Genomic DNA, 19,073 nt, shown 5'->3' on the forward strand with positions numbered 1-19,073 from the left:
TGCTGCCATGAAAAAGAGTTTCTCATGAAAATACAATCGCCGTTGACAATTTGTTCTGACCCCAAATACATGCGAAAGCTTAACCTTTATATACGAAGAGATGGTACAAACGTACCACCAAGCAACAGAAATACTTCGACACCCAAATTACTTACGGTCATGAAATTTCATGATAGCCTTTCGCTAACATTTTTAAACACTTTACCATTTAACTAAATCCTTTTAATAATAAAGGGGACTCTTTTTTTTGGGTCTGAGTACCCCTTAACCTTAAAGACAAACTGGTAGTATATTTTTACCACCAAATATTTAGTTTTGAGTTGATTTCCAATTTCAGTTAGTTTCATAGCATGGCATCACTGAGAGACTAAAAACATATCTACTCTCAACTGCCAACTCTGTTCAACTCTGGCTCTAGTGCTTTTTTTTTTGCTGAGGATTTCTTGCGCGTGTTTATCAGTACGAGTACTTATAATAAAGTAAATATTAGCTTGTCTTCCATTTTACTCTGAGCTCTGCTGTCTGGCTTTCTGTCTGTCCGAGTTGGCAAATATTCCCCCCTTATTCGCGTCTGTAATTATGAATTCCAAAAATATGATACGCATGTATTGAAAATTCATTTATTTATTTTTAACGTCTCCCTGGTGATAGTTCAAAGTACATTGATGATGGCTTTACAAATTTCTCCGTCTTAAATTGAATTATTACTATAGCTAAAATTACTTAATTTTGCAATAAATAAATTCCAATACTTCTGCTTTGTCTGCAAGTTGTCTGGGCAGCTAATCATGTTTATGGAATTTTATCAAAAAAACAAAAAAAATATTCAAAAGCGTTAATGCAAGTAGAATTTGATTCTAGCATTCCGACTTAAATTTATACCTATATAAATTAAATCTAAAATATAAATTTGATATGATGAAAAACGTTGCTCACATTTACTTAAGTGTTAGCTAATTATTTCTTCATATTTGTTGATTGTACCTAATTCTCAGAAATACATTACTTTTGAAATAAGTACATATTAACCCTTTCAGTACAAGCGTGCAATATGTATCATGGACAAAATTTTTTGGGCTAAAAGATATTTCTCGTAAATAAAAGCTTTTGTTGTTTAAGTAACAATTGTTTTGGAAAATTATATAATTTGCAAAACTATCTTATGCGCTAACATACATTCAAAAAAAAAAAACAATACAAAAAAATTAAATATATATATATTCCGACGAACTGATAACCTCCTACTTTTTTGGAAGTCGGTTAAAAAAACATTCTTCAGGCGAACCGTGCCTAGTGTTCCTTGTTCTGTTACGCTTAATTAATAACTTATTTTAAATTTAACATCACTAGTCACTTCCTAAATTTTTCATATAATATTTAGAATATTTTAATTTTTATTTTCAGATAAACACGACGCGAAAATACCAAGCAAATGATCGCTAAAACGTGAAATATATAACTACATAAGTGCTGTTTTAACTTATTAGTAAATATAAAGGATAAAAGTGAACTAGCGGTACAATGGAAACTTTTTTAAAGTTGTAGTATCGAGGTATTATATCCAATACAGCTCATCTTCTTTTAGTAAAAATCCGCCTCTCAATATGAAAACAGCCGGGACATGATCTAAAATCATCCGAACAAGTAACCAAAAAAGTGCTCACGCCTATTTTGAAGAAAAATTAATATACATAGATATTATTCCTTTGACACTGGATCGTAGCCGTACATACGCAATATGAATTTTTTACTAAAATCAAAAAATGAGAATACAAATTTTGTATAAATGGACATATAACTAATTTCTGCCGAACATTCATTTAACAAGACTATTTTCCCCAGAACTGATTTTCCAGAGAAACGTTAAATGTAGCCAGTTCTAAGCAAGCAGATCCTTTGCAAATTTCCAGAATTCAAGTGATATATAAATATTTAATGCCACACATAAATATCATCAAATACCTAAATAAACTGTCTATGGGTGGACGTACTTTCTATAATAACTTCTACACACTTATCGGCACACATACATAAATATATTATATCCGTTTTCTCAGCTTAAAGCGAGTTGACATCTGTTCCAACGCTGCTCACAGAAAGCATTAAGCAAACAAAAGCAAAGCAGAAAAAGCCAGAAAAGAAAACAATGTCAAACACAAAAAAAAATCCATATATTTAGTATAGGGTAAGCAAAAAAAAAAAATTCATATCAAAACAAATACACAAAAACATGAAATTGTTGCCGGTTAATGTTCATTGGTTGGAATGTGTGTAAACGCGCGCTAAGCGGGAAAAAAGTGGCGCGACAAAAAACGTAAAAGTATTTAAGTCTGCTATGGATTTATGCTGATTGCACGGGATTACTGCGTAAATTGGAAAGGATTCAACATGAATTCCATTCAATTCTTTATCGCCGCACTTTTGGCAACTATTGGTAAGTAGCTGTTGATGACTCTATTTACTTGTACTGTATGTGTATTCATTTTATTTATACTGCATTTGCTAGAGAATTGATATGTTCTAGTAAGTTATTCTTCGAAAAATTTTACCGAGAGTCTTCTCAGGCAAAAACTTCATGTCGCTAGCGTAAAGGTCCCTAAAAATCTATTCCCAGAAGGAATAACAGCCAAACTCACTTGTAAAAAATTCTCTGTAGAAAAAGCCAACTTTGAACTTTTTCCATGTAGAAAACAAAATTTATTTTAATTTTTAGATACTTTTACGTCGGTGACATGACCTTTGGTAAAAGACCTCTAGTAAAATTTTCCATGGAAGAATTCTTTAGAAAATTTTAATCCTCACTATCGTCAGGTGACTGCTGGGTTGATAGTAATGGGATAGAGCGGCCGTCTGGAGACCAATTTTTTCGCACTTAACTCTTTTTGGTCTTCCTTTTTTCCTCTTGAAAGTACTGCTTCCTTGCCGCACTCCTGCTGGTGGTGCTAGAATTTTATTACATACATATGTTAATTTGTAAATTTTTGAATAGGTATTTTTGTTCTATAATAACACAAATTTTGAGCAACAATAAATGCACATTTGTGTGCATAATTTCCCCTCAATATTTATAAATAAATAAGCGAATTCATATTTGCCCATAAAATATGCTGTATTATTTATTTTATTGAAAGCAGTTACAATGAGTGCTAGTTGTTTCTAAACATACATACTACATACTTACGTATGCAAATTTATATATTCAAAATCAATAAATAAAATATGACCATATATCTATGTAGGTGCATATTTTGTATTAAATCAATTTAGCTAAAATAATTAATTATTTACATATATGTATTTACTTTGTGGCAAACGGATCGAATTTTTTCAATTCCACTAATACGCGAATGGAATCTAATAAAAATTTTTTCGGTTTTTGGAATACTCATGTATTTAAAGTCAAATTACTGCAATATTGAATTATTATTAGTGAATTGCATTAAACACCGCAAAGTTTTGGCAAATGTTGCGCTTTTTGCAAAATTTTGCATCTTGCGACCCAGCTGAGTACTTTTGTATGACAACTTTCTTGCGACACACAATGGCCTCAATAGGAGGAATTTTTTCACCACCCTGTATCAACTAGTTTATGCAACCGCTGATTATAAATTTTCAGTCAGGTTTCAAAAATATGGAATTCGAATGTAAATTAGAAATTTTGCTTAGGTACTTTAAACGTTACATATCTAAAATCAATCAGGGCTTTCAATTCTAAGAATAAAAGATTGTTGTTAATAATAATTAATAAAAAGGAATTGTTTAAAAACACATAGATATAACATTGAGTTTAATAACCTCCGAATTTGCGCCAAAAATGCTGTATTGCAGAATTTAAAAAATCGCGCTATGATTTTTAGCGTTTTTAAACTCTTAACGGCAAAGGTATTAACGGATTTAGAACAATATTTTTTTGTGTCACGTTAATGGTCAGCTCTTCAATACATGTGTGCGTACATATATATGTATGTATGTATATACGCATTTAGCAATCATGTTATTGTAGTAGCGCAATTGTTAACTCTTGAAAACCAAAATGAAATATCAATTGCAATCCCACTTCAGTATTAAGGATTAAAATGTGTAGGTGCCTATTTGACTTTGTTGGAATACACACATTCGTAGCCTGCGAGTAATACTTAAACAAAAACATCGGTTGCCTAAAGTGTGTATTTAAGCCACAATAGAACAATAACATGCATATGCACATACATGCATAAATACATACAGAAATGCATGTATGCTTAATGGCACACAAAAACTTTGTATTCTATAAAAAAAGAACAAAATGCAAGCGAAAAAATTGCATTGAAAATAATTTCAACAGTTAAGCAATTAATTTAATGGAGTTCAGGACATTAAGAGACATTTAAGAAGATCAGGTGTACTATACATATACATATGAATTTGTTGGAAAATGTGCACATTTTTATGAAACTATTGTAGTCGTGCAGGGTGCTTAAAAAAAAATATTTTATATATTTTGACTTGAATAAAAAATTAAGCAGCAATTTGTAAGAAAATAAAGTTTTACTTAATTAACCAATTTCATTTGTTGGGCTTGAAGTCATTTTATTGGTGTTTGTATTAATCATCTGAAAAGAGAAATAAGTTAATTGTAAAAACAAATATTTTTAAAGCAACCTTTCCAAATATGAACGAAATCGGAGCCAAATATTTACCCAGCTTCTAATGGTGGCTTCAATGACCAAAAAAAGGGAGTGGCTTAATTAGTTGTGGATCAAGGTCTCTCTAGTCAAACGTCATTATCAGAGATGTCCGAGTGACAAGATATTTAGGTCTAAACTCAATTGGTGCTGTATTTATCATACCAGCACCCTTTTCTTTTGGGCCTGTAGGGGACCTTAAGGGCCTCTCCGACCATAAGGACATTAAATGAGAGTAGGTTTAGCAATGCATTCGGAGCAGCACTAAGTGAAAAGCGTATTCTAAAAAAAGCGGAACTGAAGCAACCTTTCTTGGAATTTCAGCTAAGGATGTCAGTAGAAGCTCGGCCAAACACTAACATGTGTGTAAGCACCAATCTATTATCATTGTGTCAGTAGTTAGTGAAAATTAAAAAAACAAATAAGAACAAAGAAACTATTTGTCCATCAAAACCCTTCTACTCTTACTGTCGAAAAGAAATAAATTTATTTAAATGGCATCGCTAATGTACACCCTGTATATACACATGGAAGTAACAAACCAAAAATAAAGCATAAAAATATGCTTACACACTCGTAGTTATGTATTTGTTATTAATTTTTCCCCACAAAAACTATCTCAAATTTATTTCAATTTGTAAAGCTTAAAAATAGTTATGTTATAAATTATGACAATGATAAATATTAGCTTGCTTTGTTGCGAGCTTTTTTTTTTGGCCACAGTACAAAATACTTTTGATGGCTTCGAGTGTTGTTAGTCACTTTTTTGTGATACAGTGATTAAATATATCTTCTCATAATTCGCAGTGGATTAACAACAATTGCCTGCATTAACTCAAAAACAATGACTTCAAAGCTATTTTTTATGTTGGGACAGCACATATCGATGTACTCGTATGTAAAAATTGACGCTATCTTATTACAGAAAAAGAGTTTATTTGTGTGTTTATTAATTTTTTCAAAACTATAACCACTTGACGTTTAAGAGCCAATTTCAGCCAAACTAGAAGCCGTTACACTTTCGTGGTCTCTGAGAGCCAATTATAAACCAAAGCCTTTTTTCCACAAAGAAAAATTACGCTCTACAAATCTGTTACAAATCTGTTGATAATGTGGAAAAAAAATTAGAAGGCTTTGTTGGCTTTTGAGAACCGGCAATTCAGCTCATTGTGGGGGTTGTTCAAAGAACACTGGGGTTGGTTTCTTGGAGATATGCTAAAGGGAATAAAATATCACACACATTTGACTAGAAGTTTTAAAAGCTGTATGAACGACTTCAACAATTTTAAGTTAACAAACAAAAAATTTAATCATCGCGAGCATAGACTGATTTTCATGCTTTAGGACAAAAGTTCTTGTGTATCTGTTATCTCTATTTCCCCGCCAACCAGTCTTGTTTTCACTAATAATAATAATATTTTGGCGCTTANGATAGTTAATCTTTCTTTCCTCTTCCGTTTCCATGGTGAATTTTATATTCTGGTGTTGTTTGTTGAGATAGTCTAGTATCTGTTTCTCTTTGTTTCCCTCTATTAGACATATTACATCATCGACATATCTCGCGTAGAATTTTACTCCTAGGTTGGTCGATAGGTTTTTCATGTATTTCTCCTCCAGTGTTTGCATGAATACTTCCATGAGTATTGCTGACGTCGGATTGCCCATTCCTAACCCGTTAATCTGTTTATATATCTTATTGTTGAACCGGAAGTAGTTTTGTTTTAATGTGACCTTCAACGCGTTTATTATTTCCGTGACCAAAAAGGTAATAAGTTTTCTTTAAATTTTATATCAAGTCACACTTGTGATAGAGAATCACAAATTGCTTACCTATTAGAACTTTTTAGTAGTGGAAACTAAAAATTTTATTCAAATTTTTTTTTTTTGCAAAAATTTTCACCAAAAAAATGTATTCTATTTTCCAGACAATGTACAATTTTTGCTTTTCTCGCAAATGGCTAAGCTCTTTTTGAGATTTCCAACGATATGTAATTTGAAATGAACGTGGCAGAAAGATAACAAGTTTTTTATAAAAACTGCACTCGGGTCCGCCTGGCATTTTTGTTGGCAACTGCTCAAGTTCACAGAAATGAAAAAATTGTTCGACTTAAAGCTAAACAAGACGAATGTTTGGTTAGTGATGTGAGAACTTAACCCGCCATTGTCCAATTGAAATTCATTCGGCAAGGCCATAGTTTAACAGCTGCGTGGAAGCCGTTGAGGTGAAATCATAGCAGCATTTACTTTATGGCCTTTCAGCTTCCTCGAGCTTAAGGGTTGAACTTATGCACTTGTGTTAAAAAGTGATTCAAACATTCTTAAGTGGATATGCATTTTTTATGCAGTTCTCAACTCCCTCCTCGCTGAGCACAGTGAAGTGGTAAGTCGCTGGGATTTTAAGTTATGGTCAACGCTAACCCAGCTTGGCTATCACACGGTGTTTTAAGCATCCCTCCCACTCCATCCCCGGAATAATTTTTGATATGGTAGTAAGCTACGGCTTGCAAGCCACACAGGGGCTCTGCAATGACACTAAATCGATCAAATTATAGGCAACATCATTTACTAAAACTCTTGATTGAAAAAAAAAAATTGTTTTTCGTCGCTAAATTAAAAGTTTGGTCTAACTACGTCTTAATTTATCCCGACCATGTACTAAATGCTATACTAATTTTTAACCGACTTCAAAAAAAGGAGGAGGAATAGTTTATTTTTTAGGTATGTTACCTCATAACTTTGGACCACGTTAACCGATTTCGATAATTCTTTTTTTGATCGGAAAGGTGATCCCATACTAATTTCGTTTCTATCCGATATTTGGACCATGCAAAAATTAACGATAGACTTAAATTTTTAGAATCGAAGTCGGTTTTGTTTTTTGCTTAAAAATTACTTGTTACTTTAAAGATCTTGCAATAGCAAAATGAAATAAATTCAAAGAGAAATTTTAATTTATGCAAAGGTGAATAGATTTTGTGATATCTTTTGTCAAGTTATACTTTTAAAAATGGTTATTTAACAAAGTAGTATTGTGACAGAATGTACATACATATGTATGTATTAACAAACGCCGATAGACTACACATACACATACTCTGCTGGAAAGCGAAAAGCTGTCGCAGGAAATTGATCTATATACACTTACAAAAAATATGTAGTAAATATATATTCGCTTTTTAGTACTCACTTGCTGGATGCTGCAATTTCAATTTGATTAATTGCCGACAGCAGAAATGGGAATAAGAATGATAACAGCTGACCGAATGTCACAATAGCAGGGGCGGCAGAGAAATGGGTTGGTATATTGTCGTAGAAGTTGACGAAGGTGAAATTAGAAGCAAAAAAAAAAGAAAGTTTTATAGCACCAAAAATTAAGAGCGACGCTAAAGTTCGAAATACAATTTTTTAAATATACACATGTGCGTCAATCTGCCAAGGGACAAAAATTTAAGTAATGCAAAATTTCACAGTTTCCCGGATTTGGCAAGCCTATTTTTTAAATACTATTTCCAAAACTATTACACAATAACAAAACTGGTCCTACTCACGTTTTGAAGGTGATATTTGGGGCCTAATAAAACAATGTCCTAAAAAAAATTCGAAAAAATTAATTTTGATGGTAAAAAACCAAAAAAGCAAAAAACTTTATTACAGGAACTCAAATAAATAATCATGTGCTGATTTTCGTTAAATATTCGTAATGTTTTTCGAACGAAAATTTTTTTTGTAATTTTTCTAAAAAAATACCGTTCAAGCTTTAACCAAAACCGTATGAATCAGTTTCAAAACTTCATATAAAGTTTATGAAAATTCAACAAATTTTCATCAAAACTTCAACTTTTTATTCGAAATCTTCAGAACATTTTTGGTTATGCAGTTGTATAACCCATGCAATTTTAGTTTAATGAAATGCCAATTTCAAACGGTCAATCCCCTTGGTTTTTGAGAATTTCTCTGCTGACGAATTTTTTAGCCGTTTGAATTTTTGAATATTCCTAACTTTTGCAACTGTGATTTATATGTATGTTTTTGTGCAAAGCTTTGACGGTATTTCTATAGCAAAATAACAAAAAAAAATTTGCTCGAAAAAATACTAAGAGTATTACAAAAAAACAACGCGTGGCCATTTATTTGAGTCACAAAATTTCTTATACACCATACATCTAATTGATCTTAAAAGATTCAAAATTTTTCAGGTAGATGGTGTTTTTTATTAAAAAAAAAAAAATGTTTACATACTCTAAATAAACTTATATTAAACAAATATCCAATTTTGTGATTTTCATCAATAAAAAATGTATTTAAGACACACGAAGATAAGACCAAACAAAATTAACCCTGCATTTTTATAAGTAATTCTTGTTGATTACATCAATGATGAAAGATGCAGGCCTTTGCAGAAATTGGTAACTACGAATACCATTACGCATACAATTTTGTATTTTTTTATTTATTGATTTGGAGTTCACTGAGACTTGAGATATTTAAAAATAAACTTGCAAAATTTGAATTGTGAATTTAGACAGAATTTGCACAACGTTCGAAAATAAAAGAAAACTTCATACCAGAAATTCGTCGAAATCAAATTTATGACCTTTCTAACATCTGGTCAATTTGGCATGGATTCACAGATTCACATCCTGAGCTACTTAAAAATAGTATTACTAATACATTAGTGCATATGTACAGCTTTCAATATGTATGTGAATTTCTTCTTAGCAATCGGTAATCCCGTGGCCCAACACTTGTTTCACTTGCATGCTTTGAATTGGTATTTACGCTGTTATTTGCGAATTAGCCTTTACGCTGATGATAACCGGAATATATTTCGGAAAAACGCTTATGTGCAAACCAAGCTCATACATACATACATATTCAAAAGAACATACATATATGTATGTATGTATAAGTAGCCAATAACTGATCTCTTATTCAGCGAAATTCTACAGGGCAAAAAAACACATGAGATGAAACTGACAGCCGCAGCTGGCTATGCGCTCGCATACATGTACATATGTATGTAATAGTCACACAGAAATTGGAACTATTTTTCACACATACATATATGAAAACCATTGGCTATTATTTTTCACTCACTCCTTTGCATACATATTTCGCTTGCCACTATTTTTCTTACTCTGTTTGCCATGGAAAGCTTCGGCTTTGGCCAGCAGCTTGTTTTCAGTTCATCCATTTTTCTGGATATTTCTTGCTCTATTTCATTTGCTAGCTTCATAAATCATAGCAGAGTGTCAGTATGTGCTCATCTGATGGAATCTTCACCCCATTTTCACACATCTACACATTCGACGTTTTGAATTGAGTTGTCGACGTGAATATGCAGATACTAAGTATGTATGACAGGGTTACCAGTGAAAACTTTCTTTCCCACCAAGAGCTGGTTCAACAACGTACCAAAATGGCTTCTCTCCTACCCTGTCTTTTAATCAAGAAAACGGCGTTGTTCACCATTAAATACATTTGCTGGTTTTCATAGTTAAAACGAGATTTCCAGTAAATAAGAATATCAGGATGATAGCTATACATATATATATATATAGCACAAAAAGAAATGGTGTGCGTGTGCTTTTAACCAGACCCACCCACCGACATGTATTTCGACCCGCTGAATCCGAATCTGAGGTCCGTTTGACTTCTAAGCCCTTTAAATTTCGAGTAAATTGCGAATAACCGGATAAATGACAAAAAATTTACATTGTTTATAGTTTTAGTAAAGCCTTCGGAGTAAATGACGCGAAAAATCGTAGCGGAAAATAAAGTTACATCGTAGATTGCATACATACTATAATATGAAGCACATGTACATATGTACATATCGCTACCTAAAGGTGAAAAGGTGCAAAGTCCACTTTTTTTTTAAATTTTGCTTTTGATGCAGAATGAAATATAATGCGAAAATTCATCGATTTTTCGCCCCTTCTGAGCAATTTCAAAAAATTGACTTGGCACCTTTTCACCTTTAGGTAATGATACAAATGTATGTACATACAATTTTGCAGTTAGTTAAAAATGAATCGTCGCTGCGTCAACAAAAACGGTTATGTGAATTTTGTAAATTTTTTTATTGCATATTTTTTTAATTCTATCTTTTATATATCTCTTGGATTAGAACTGACCAAAAATCGCTATGTCCCCGCACTACTAGAAATACTCGGAAAAAACGGGTATACGCTTACTTGCTTATAACTGTTTTTGATCGCAGGTGAATCGGAAGAGTGTGCTTCGATTCCAATGTAAAAATAATTATAAAACTCCTATTTTTTACTTTGAAATCAAAATATATTTAGAGGTCGCTCAAAGCGCTCAAAGTTTTCCATATATTTTATATGCGAAAAAACAACTTTTCCTCCCGGGTATCAAGACACTTTTGCCCCCTATTGCTGAAAGCTTGTAAAACTAATTTTGAATTGCACTACCCACTCCGCTGCTTATGCCAGGATTTTAACTCTCAGCACGTTTGATATATCAGATCCGATTTTCAGCATTAAGAAATCGATACTGTCCTCTCTCAATAAATGAATCATTAAAATAAAGACATAAAATCGGCTGATGAATTTAGTTCTGTAGCTGAACAGTTTTAGATATCGACACTTAAAAAACTCCTGCCTATCGTGACTCGGCGCAAAAATTTAAATTACTGGTTCCGTATGTCATGCGGACTGCTCCCCTCGTGCGGATGGGCGGGAATGGAGGGTAAAAACCGTTGGGATATTATTATTATTATTATTATTATTAAAAAAAAAAAATGGTATGGAATTCATGAAAATCAATATTTTTCGATCGGTTTTCTTCAGGAAACTCGCAACAACAACACCCAATTGTTTATTTAACCATTCTAAATATTACTATTATACTATTAGTATTTGAAATGACAAGGAAAACACTTGGATTCACCATGGCGTATGAGTGATGTTTATCTGGTGTTTTTTTTTTTTTTTTTTTGATGTGTTGTAATATTTAATGATGAGGTCCACCATTGGTATGAATTATAATGTGATCTTAGATGTATTAAGCATCTGCCAACCGGTTAAGGAACAAAAAAAAATTTTGAAAATATTAGTTTTTTATAAGGCAAAACTTAGTTGCTAACTAACAAGATTTGATGAAAATATACCAATTTCTTTATAAAATCGCATTTAAAATCTGTAGTTTCCGGAAAACAAACAACAGCGTTGTGCTATCGCTAAATCTTGTTCAAATAAACTGAAATTTTAGAAGGAACTTGTCCTCCTCTTCTTCTTCCTTTGAGGAATTTTTTAATAACAAGATTAACTTATTAAGCGGGTAGGGGCTCTACGCATGCAGTTTTTATCTTTATCAAACACTCTGCTTAACTCACAAAAAGAAAACAAAATAATTTTTTCGAGCAATGTTATTATTTGTGACGTAAAAAAGATAGACGATTCTAAAAAATTACAGTATTTATTTGTTTGTATAAAAAGGATATTCCGTAGTTAATCACAAAAGTACACGAAGCCAATGAATGAAAATATTGCCTTTTTTTTGTACACAGTATTTGCTAAGAAGCCAACCACGCGAAGTAAAACATAGTTCTTAACTTTTACAGAATGTTTAAAAACAAAAAATGCAAAAATATTTGCAGCATTTCAATAAAGTTTGTTCCGCAAGCCATACAAGCGCCAGTGATGCAAATGGATGCAATGTTCTATATATCGTTCACCTGAAATGCAAAAAGACGTAACAAACATCATCGTTCAAATGCAAAAAGTCATAACTAATAAAAAATTCAAAATTCACTCTTTGATTTATTTGATGAATTTTATTGAATTAGAACTCCCCACATCATTTTATGGAAAAAATAATTAAAATATTAGTCACGACTTTTTCCATTTTATTTACGATATTGTTACGTCTTTTTGCATTTCAGGTGACGATATGTACATATATGTATATGTATATGTAAAACGTACATTGTACATTCACGTGTACGTATGTATGCAATGTACGCTTGAACAATTCTCAAATGTAACTCAAATCTCAAAGCGTGCAAAACTCAACTCGGAACGAAATGAAATCAACAACTTTATGGATTTCATTTCGAAGGAAAATCTGGCTGTCGAATTGAGCTGGCGGCTAGGCGAGCGTACGCACAAGGTACAGATTTACACAAACATACATACATTGGTATAGTTACCCAATTTGCCATAGGACGAAGACGACTTCGAATCGACGTCGTTACAACGTCACACTGGTGAAGTCGTTTGGGTGAACTCGAAACGACGTCGAAACGAAGTAATTTTTTTTTTTTTATACAAAATTCAACGTCGATCCGACTTCCTTTTTTCTCATCGAATCGAAGTCTCTGCGACGTCGGTCTGGTGAAGTCGGTTGGGTGAACTCGAAACGAATGCGTTTCTTCGTACCCACCAGTATTTTGAGGAACCTTCTCCGTAATGGCAAATTGGGTAGGAACAAAAGTCTGCATTCATACAGACACATGTGTGTTTTTATGTATATCCGCGCGACTGAAAGTTTAAAACATTTTAAATAAAATAAAATTGTTTTATCAGATCTAATATCAAATTCTCTGCGATCCGCTAGTTCTTCACTATTCAATACATGTAAATATGTATGTATGTATGTATGTATGTATGTATCTTTGCCATCGCCATCACACTTTGCTGTCATCCCTTGCACAGCTTCGCCTGTAACGCGCTTAAATCTATGCTTGTAGTTAGTTTTCAACGTTTTCCTTTATGAAAAGTTAAGCTGTTAGTACATAGTACGCATTGAGCTTGCACGCTAGACTAAGCGTTGATAGCTGGTAAACAGATATCCAGAATACATAGATTCAATATGCTTGTTGCTAAAAAGTTAGACAGCGGATAGCGACTCCGATGGCTGATAGCAAAGATGACTATGATTCGCCACGGCATGCTTGTGTCGAAAACTTTTTTAATTCCATTTGACAGCAAAAGTTATTTTAAGAAAAATACCGATGGACTTTGGTTTTTTTTTTAAATATTCTTTGAAATAACTATTTTTGTATTTGTGTGTGTGTATACAATTTGGCAATGTAAATATTTGTGAATATTCCTCCTTATGCATTCGTTGACATTTTTATTGAGGATGGAAAGCGTTTCACTCCGAAAGTTGTTAGTTAATGCAGTAAGAATTTTAAAAGTTATTTTTAATATGCAGACAATATTGAAAGAAAAGCTATTATCTTACCTTTATGCGGTTTGTCATCCATGCAAATTTTTTGGCTGTTGTACAGTTTTTGCTGTAAATTCAAATCACAAATAATTGGACAACTGCAGAAATTTTTATGGAAAAGCAAACTGTATAAGTCCGCATACATGTGTATGAAAAAATTAATAACTATAATTTTTTTTACTTATATGCCTAAATTAAAGTGTTCCAGAAATTTGTATAATTTACTAGAAACCCAAGTTGCTCTTTGCTGCCGCAGCAGTCTGATATGAAATTAATGAAAAGGTAAATAAGAGTATTATAGTACATAACTACACTATGACAGCATAACATTCAGTTCAACCCTGCCTTCCGTTTCGGCGGCAATAGTCTAGGCAACAATAAAAACATATTTCTCATATTCCACAACTTTGAACTTGAGGCCGCTTTTAATGAAAATTGAGAAAAAAACAACAAAAATTGACACATCGTAAAGTGTTTTTCCTTCAAAACTTTTTAGAATAACTTAGTCAAGTTGATGTTTCGCAACATCTGAGCAACTAAAAAAATTAATAAATTGGCGAATTCCCTACTTAGTTCATCACGGGTCAATGGATTTGTATGTCACTTCCCCACCTCCGATTCTCTTTAGATTATTGCATTTACAGCCGCCAGAATGGCTCTTTCACTCAACCATGAGTGACTTTGATAATTTTTTTCATGGCCTGGCTACTCATACTTCTGCATTCATAATGTTAAAGAAATTAAATGCGAAGGTGATTCTTTATGTCTCTGGAATTGATGGTATAGCTCTGTCGCCCACCTGGGGCCTGTAATGCAAGCGCTACAAGTCCTACAAGTGTTCAACTGGCCGTACTTGTATTTACTGAACTTTTTGCACAATTTTAGTCTATTTGCGTAACACAACGAACACACTTGTACAGTTGTGTTATGGTGGAAAACTGTCCCTCTTCGAATGATTGCGGTTAGTCGCTTTTCAGACTACTCGATAGTGAGCGGTTAAAAATGAACGGTTGGTCGAATTCGAGCGGTTAATTAAATATTTGCTATTCGACTATCAACCGACAAAAATGTTGCTAATCGACTAGTCGACTAAGCGAGTAGCCGGATAGTCGATTTTTAAAAAGAGCTCTAACTTGTAAATAACTAAATCAAGGCTATTCAAAATTTGTATATTAAATTGCAAATCGAACTGGCACTACCGTGCAATATCTTGACTTGGATAACCAATTCATGTGCTAGGTGTAGACTTTCTCTACCACATTGACGTTTGTGGCTCGCTTCCATTCTTTGCGAATAGTTCAGAGAAGGTTTGTTCCCGAATCGTTCTCTATCGGAAAGTTCCTGAGACTTTAGTTTCCAAATTGTTCTTCGAGAGAAAGTTCCATAGATTTTTGTTCCCGTTGTGTTCTTTGCCAAAATGTTCCGGAAGCTTTGGTTCCACTTTTCTTCTTTCAGAAATATTCTCGAAAGTATTGTTCGCATTTTCCTGTATTTGGATAACATTCTACGGGATTTTGTTCTTGTATAATTCCCATTGAGAAGGTTTTTGACAGTTTTTTTCTCATTTAGGTGTTGATGTTGTACGTGCGTTCTTCAGAACAAACCTAAGAGAACGACATTTAGTTTCGATCTTACCGTGTGTTCTCGGTCCCTGATAAAAACCTTCCCCAAATCCCAAGACGATGTTTTTTTTCTATTTTTGATCGTCTACCTTTTCTTCTGTTGGATTCGCGACAACTTTAAATGCCAATCGCGTTTTTTAATGTGTCTGAATGGGACTGGTATATTCCTAGATAATCAGCTTGTGCTGATGAATTCAATGAGTTAGATAATCGACAGCACATTGAGAGATATTCACAACTGTGAATCTACATACACTAAAAAAACAAAATTAATTAGTTAATCTGCCGTCATGCTACATTCAGCTTTCAAGTTCAACAAAAAACGCGCCTATAGCATGTTTTCCGCAAACAAACCCCTTCACCAACGACATACTACTTAATAAGTAATTGCATATCTATGCATACGTCTTTCCTCTGCCTCTCCATTCCTATTTAAAATAGCTTTCAAATTTTTTCCGCATAACCAGCAACTCATCAGCAGTCAAGCGGCTACTCCGTCTGCAGTCAGCCGAAAGGCAGTTAGTCAGTCAGTCAAACGGACTAGCGTACGGAAAAGTTTGCAATACCAGTACAAAAATGAGTGAGTAAATAAGCGAAAAAAGTTGGTAAGTGAGTTAGTCCAACAGCGGCAGCGGGAGAAAGTTTATTATGATTTAAATAACTACGTCGGGCATTCTTGTAGCTAACCAACGCGGCCGGCAAATGGACCTTTGGCCAAGCAAATGAGCGCCAACCAAACCAAACCGCCAACACCGCGCTTCAACCCCCAATTATTTCGATTGAATGAGGCAATGGAACTAAGATCCACATTGCGGCAGGAAAGCGAGATTGGAGGGAGGGCTTCACATCTCCAACAACTTCAGCCGCATCGTCATTAAGGCAATTTTCCGTACGCATGGCGCTTCACACTGTTATTGTATGGATATTTGTGTACATTTTTGGTTGGTGTAGCGTTATTCGCTGTTGTATTCGTTTTTAATTTTTGTTAATTTCGCTGTATTCGGCCGCCGGCATTTTATGTAGTCAAAACCCTAACGGCCATAAGCAGCCAACTTTTTGGTAAAACTTTTTGAGTATTACGAGTACGCTGCAGGGCTACTCCTACTCCCACTTCCTAGTTTTTCTCCTCCCCCTCTTTTTTCCTGCTCGCATTATTGCCTTCATAGCATAGTTAATGTTTCATGCGCAATTTTGACTGCGCTAGTTGACCCGAGAGTGCGTTGATGAAATGCTGCTGTTGTTGAAATGATGCTTCCTAATTTGTTTTTGTTTTTGTTTTTGTTGATGGTCGCTTTGGCCAGCTTAAATTGTTAAATGAAATGAAATTTGTATCTTTTAATTTAAACTACCATCCGAAGCACGCAACTGTTTGCTATGCTACGCGTTTATTTTCGCACGCTTGCAAGGTTGCTCGGAAAAAGTTTTCGAAATGTTTTGTGTGTTTTTGTCAGAGAGTACCGTCAAATGTTTCGTCTTATCTTGCTTCGAGCGGCATGAGTAGGATCTACTTTTCATTTATTATTTTTTTTATTCTTTTGTTCATTATTATTGTTTTTGTTTTTACTATTTCTGATTTTGTGGTAAGCATTTCATTATTGCTGTAATCTGGCTAAATTGCAGTTCATAATTATTATTTTGGTATTTTCCTCATTATCGTTGGCAGGTCAGGCAATTAGTTCACATAAAATGGAATGAAGAGTGATTGAAACTGAAAGTAATTGCTTTCGAAACTTGTCAAAGGGGGTTTTCTGTGCACTGCGAGAAATGTTGGCTATAAAGTAGGGTGGTCCAAAAAAAAAAGTTTAAGATTTTAAGCTCTCACCCGCTGGGATTTTTCTTAATGGAATAAAAAAAACAACCGCCTCAAAGCCCATAAAGTTTTCCATGTATTTCATATGGGGGAAAAACGCTATTTCATAGAAATGGTATAGAATTCTCGAAAATCAATATATTTCGATCGGAAAACTCCGTTTGTCTTAAGGAGACTTGCAAAAATAATTTCCAAATTAAAGGTAAACTTGGGGTTATAACTCTTATTGGCGAAATAAAAAATATTGCTTGTCTAATAACTATTGTGGAACAACGTTTTTCCGACAAAACTTATAACTGTTATGTCCCGGCTAAACGTAGTAAAAACAAACAGTGTATTGCGTATAATAAAAGAAAAAAAGCGAAGAAGCGCGAAAAATTTGTCTATCAAAAATTGGTCGTATTTTACCCTTAAAACTTTATAAAACGTGGTTTGGTTATCTGTTCGTAAAAGATATTTATGGAAAATTTCATTTCGGTTAATTAGTAGAAAAAAAAAGCGAAGACGCGCGAAAAATTTGTCTATCAAAAATTGGTCGTATTTTACCATTAAAACTTTATAAAACGTGGTTTGGTTATCTGTTCGTAAAAGATATTTATGGAAAATTTCATTTCAGTTAATTAGTAGAAAAAAAGCGGCGAATCCGATTCCGTTCAAACTCGCTTCATGTTCCTGAACTCGAAACTCTCCGTTCAATGAGTTTTTTTAAGTGTAAAAATTCCATTGCATTCATCGCCAAAAACTGGCAACCACTGAAGTTAATTACTTCACAATTATTTTAAATTGCAAATGAGTGTTTGAGTCAATATGTTTTGAATGCTCTTTTTATTTACCGTACCCACGATATTTGTGATGCGAAGAGCAATGATGACTGTTTATATAACAAAGCACAAGCAGAAGTGGATAGTGTCATAAAATAAAACATAAGTGCATTTGAAGTATAGTAACATATACTATTATACTAAATAAACATATAAGTACATATCAACTATGTATGTACATATGTACACTGTCTCCCATAGATAATTTCAATATCATTTTCAAAAACATTTGTTTCGCGACCTTGACCTTGCCCTGATTGCCAGCATCAAATAAAACGACAATGTCACAATTTTGTAGCAAGAAAGTTTCCATACAAAAATAATCAGCTGCGTCGCAAGGTGGCAAATGTTGCGACATTTGCAACAACTCTGCGCCGTTTCATGAATCCCACTATTGATTTTACGCCACTAAAGTATTGCACAGGCTCAGATTTCTTAAATTCCAATTATTATTTTCTTCTTTATTGGCGCTATAACCACCCAGGCGATTTTGACCGAGTCCGAATACCTCGTCTATGGTGGAACTGCTAAGTCCATAGTCACACTACTTATAGCCCAATGCGTTCGTTTAAAATGCAGTGCAGTCTTTTACACAATACTTTCGACAAGAGCTTGTAATCTAGGCTTCGAAGGCTGATCACATGGTAGTTGGCGGGAATGGGGTTGTCGCCTTTCTTGTGGATTGGGCACAGCATACTCAGTTGTCCAGTTGTCGGGCATGCGATCTTCTGACCTTATTCTGCACCTTAAAGCTCTTCGCCGTCGTACTTTAATATCTCGGCTGCCGGCCGTCAGCTCCAGCAGCTTTGTTGTTATTCAGCTGCATAGTCGCTATTCGTAACTCATCATAGTCAGGCGGTGGTACATCGACTCTGCATCATCGACTGGGGCTCGGGCTCTACTTCTTCACTACGTTGAGTGCTGCTGCCATTTAATAGGGGGGAAAAGTGTTCGCTCC

At 33.9% G+C, this 19,073-nt stretch overlaps 1 protein-coding gene across 1 annotated transcript in view; it reads left to right on the forward strand.

The window, feature by feature from the left end:
- Positions 1 to 2,192: 2,192 nt before the first annotated feature.
- The window catches only part of LOC108361024 (beaten path Vc), a gene marked incomplete at its 3' end in the record, with an annotated part of 126,898 nt that continues 110,017 nt past the window's right edge, over positions 2,193 to 19,073 (forward strand). The window contains exon 1 of the mRNA XM_017613559.1: positions 2,193 to 2,434. Coding sequence (XP_017469048.1) covers positions 2,344 to 2,434 — 91 coding nt within the window. The remainder of the gene's footprint in view (positions 2,435 to 19,073) is intronic.

The sequence above is a fragment of the Rhagoletis zephyria genome, unplaced genomic scaffold, assembly GCF_001687245.7.
Source record: "Rhagoletis zephyria isolate East Lansing unplaced genomic scaffold, Rhagoletis_zephyria_1.1 Rzeph_scaffold_00683, whole genome shotgun sequence".
In the NCBI taxonomy this organism is placed as follows: Eukaryota; Metazoa; Arthropoda; class Insecta; order Diptera; family Tephritidae; genus Rhagoletis; species Rhagoletis zephyria.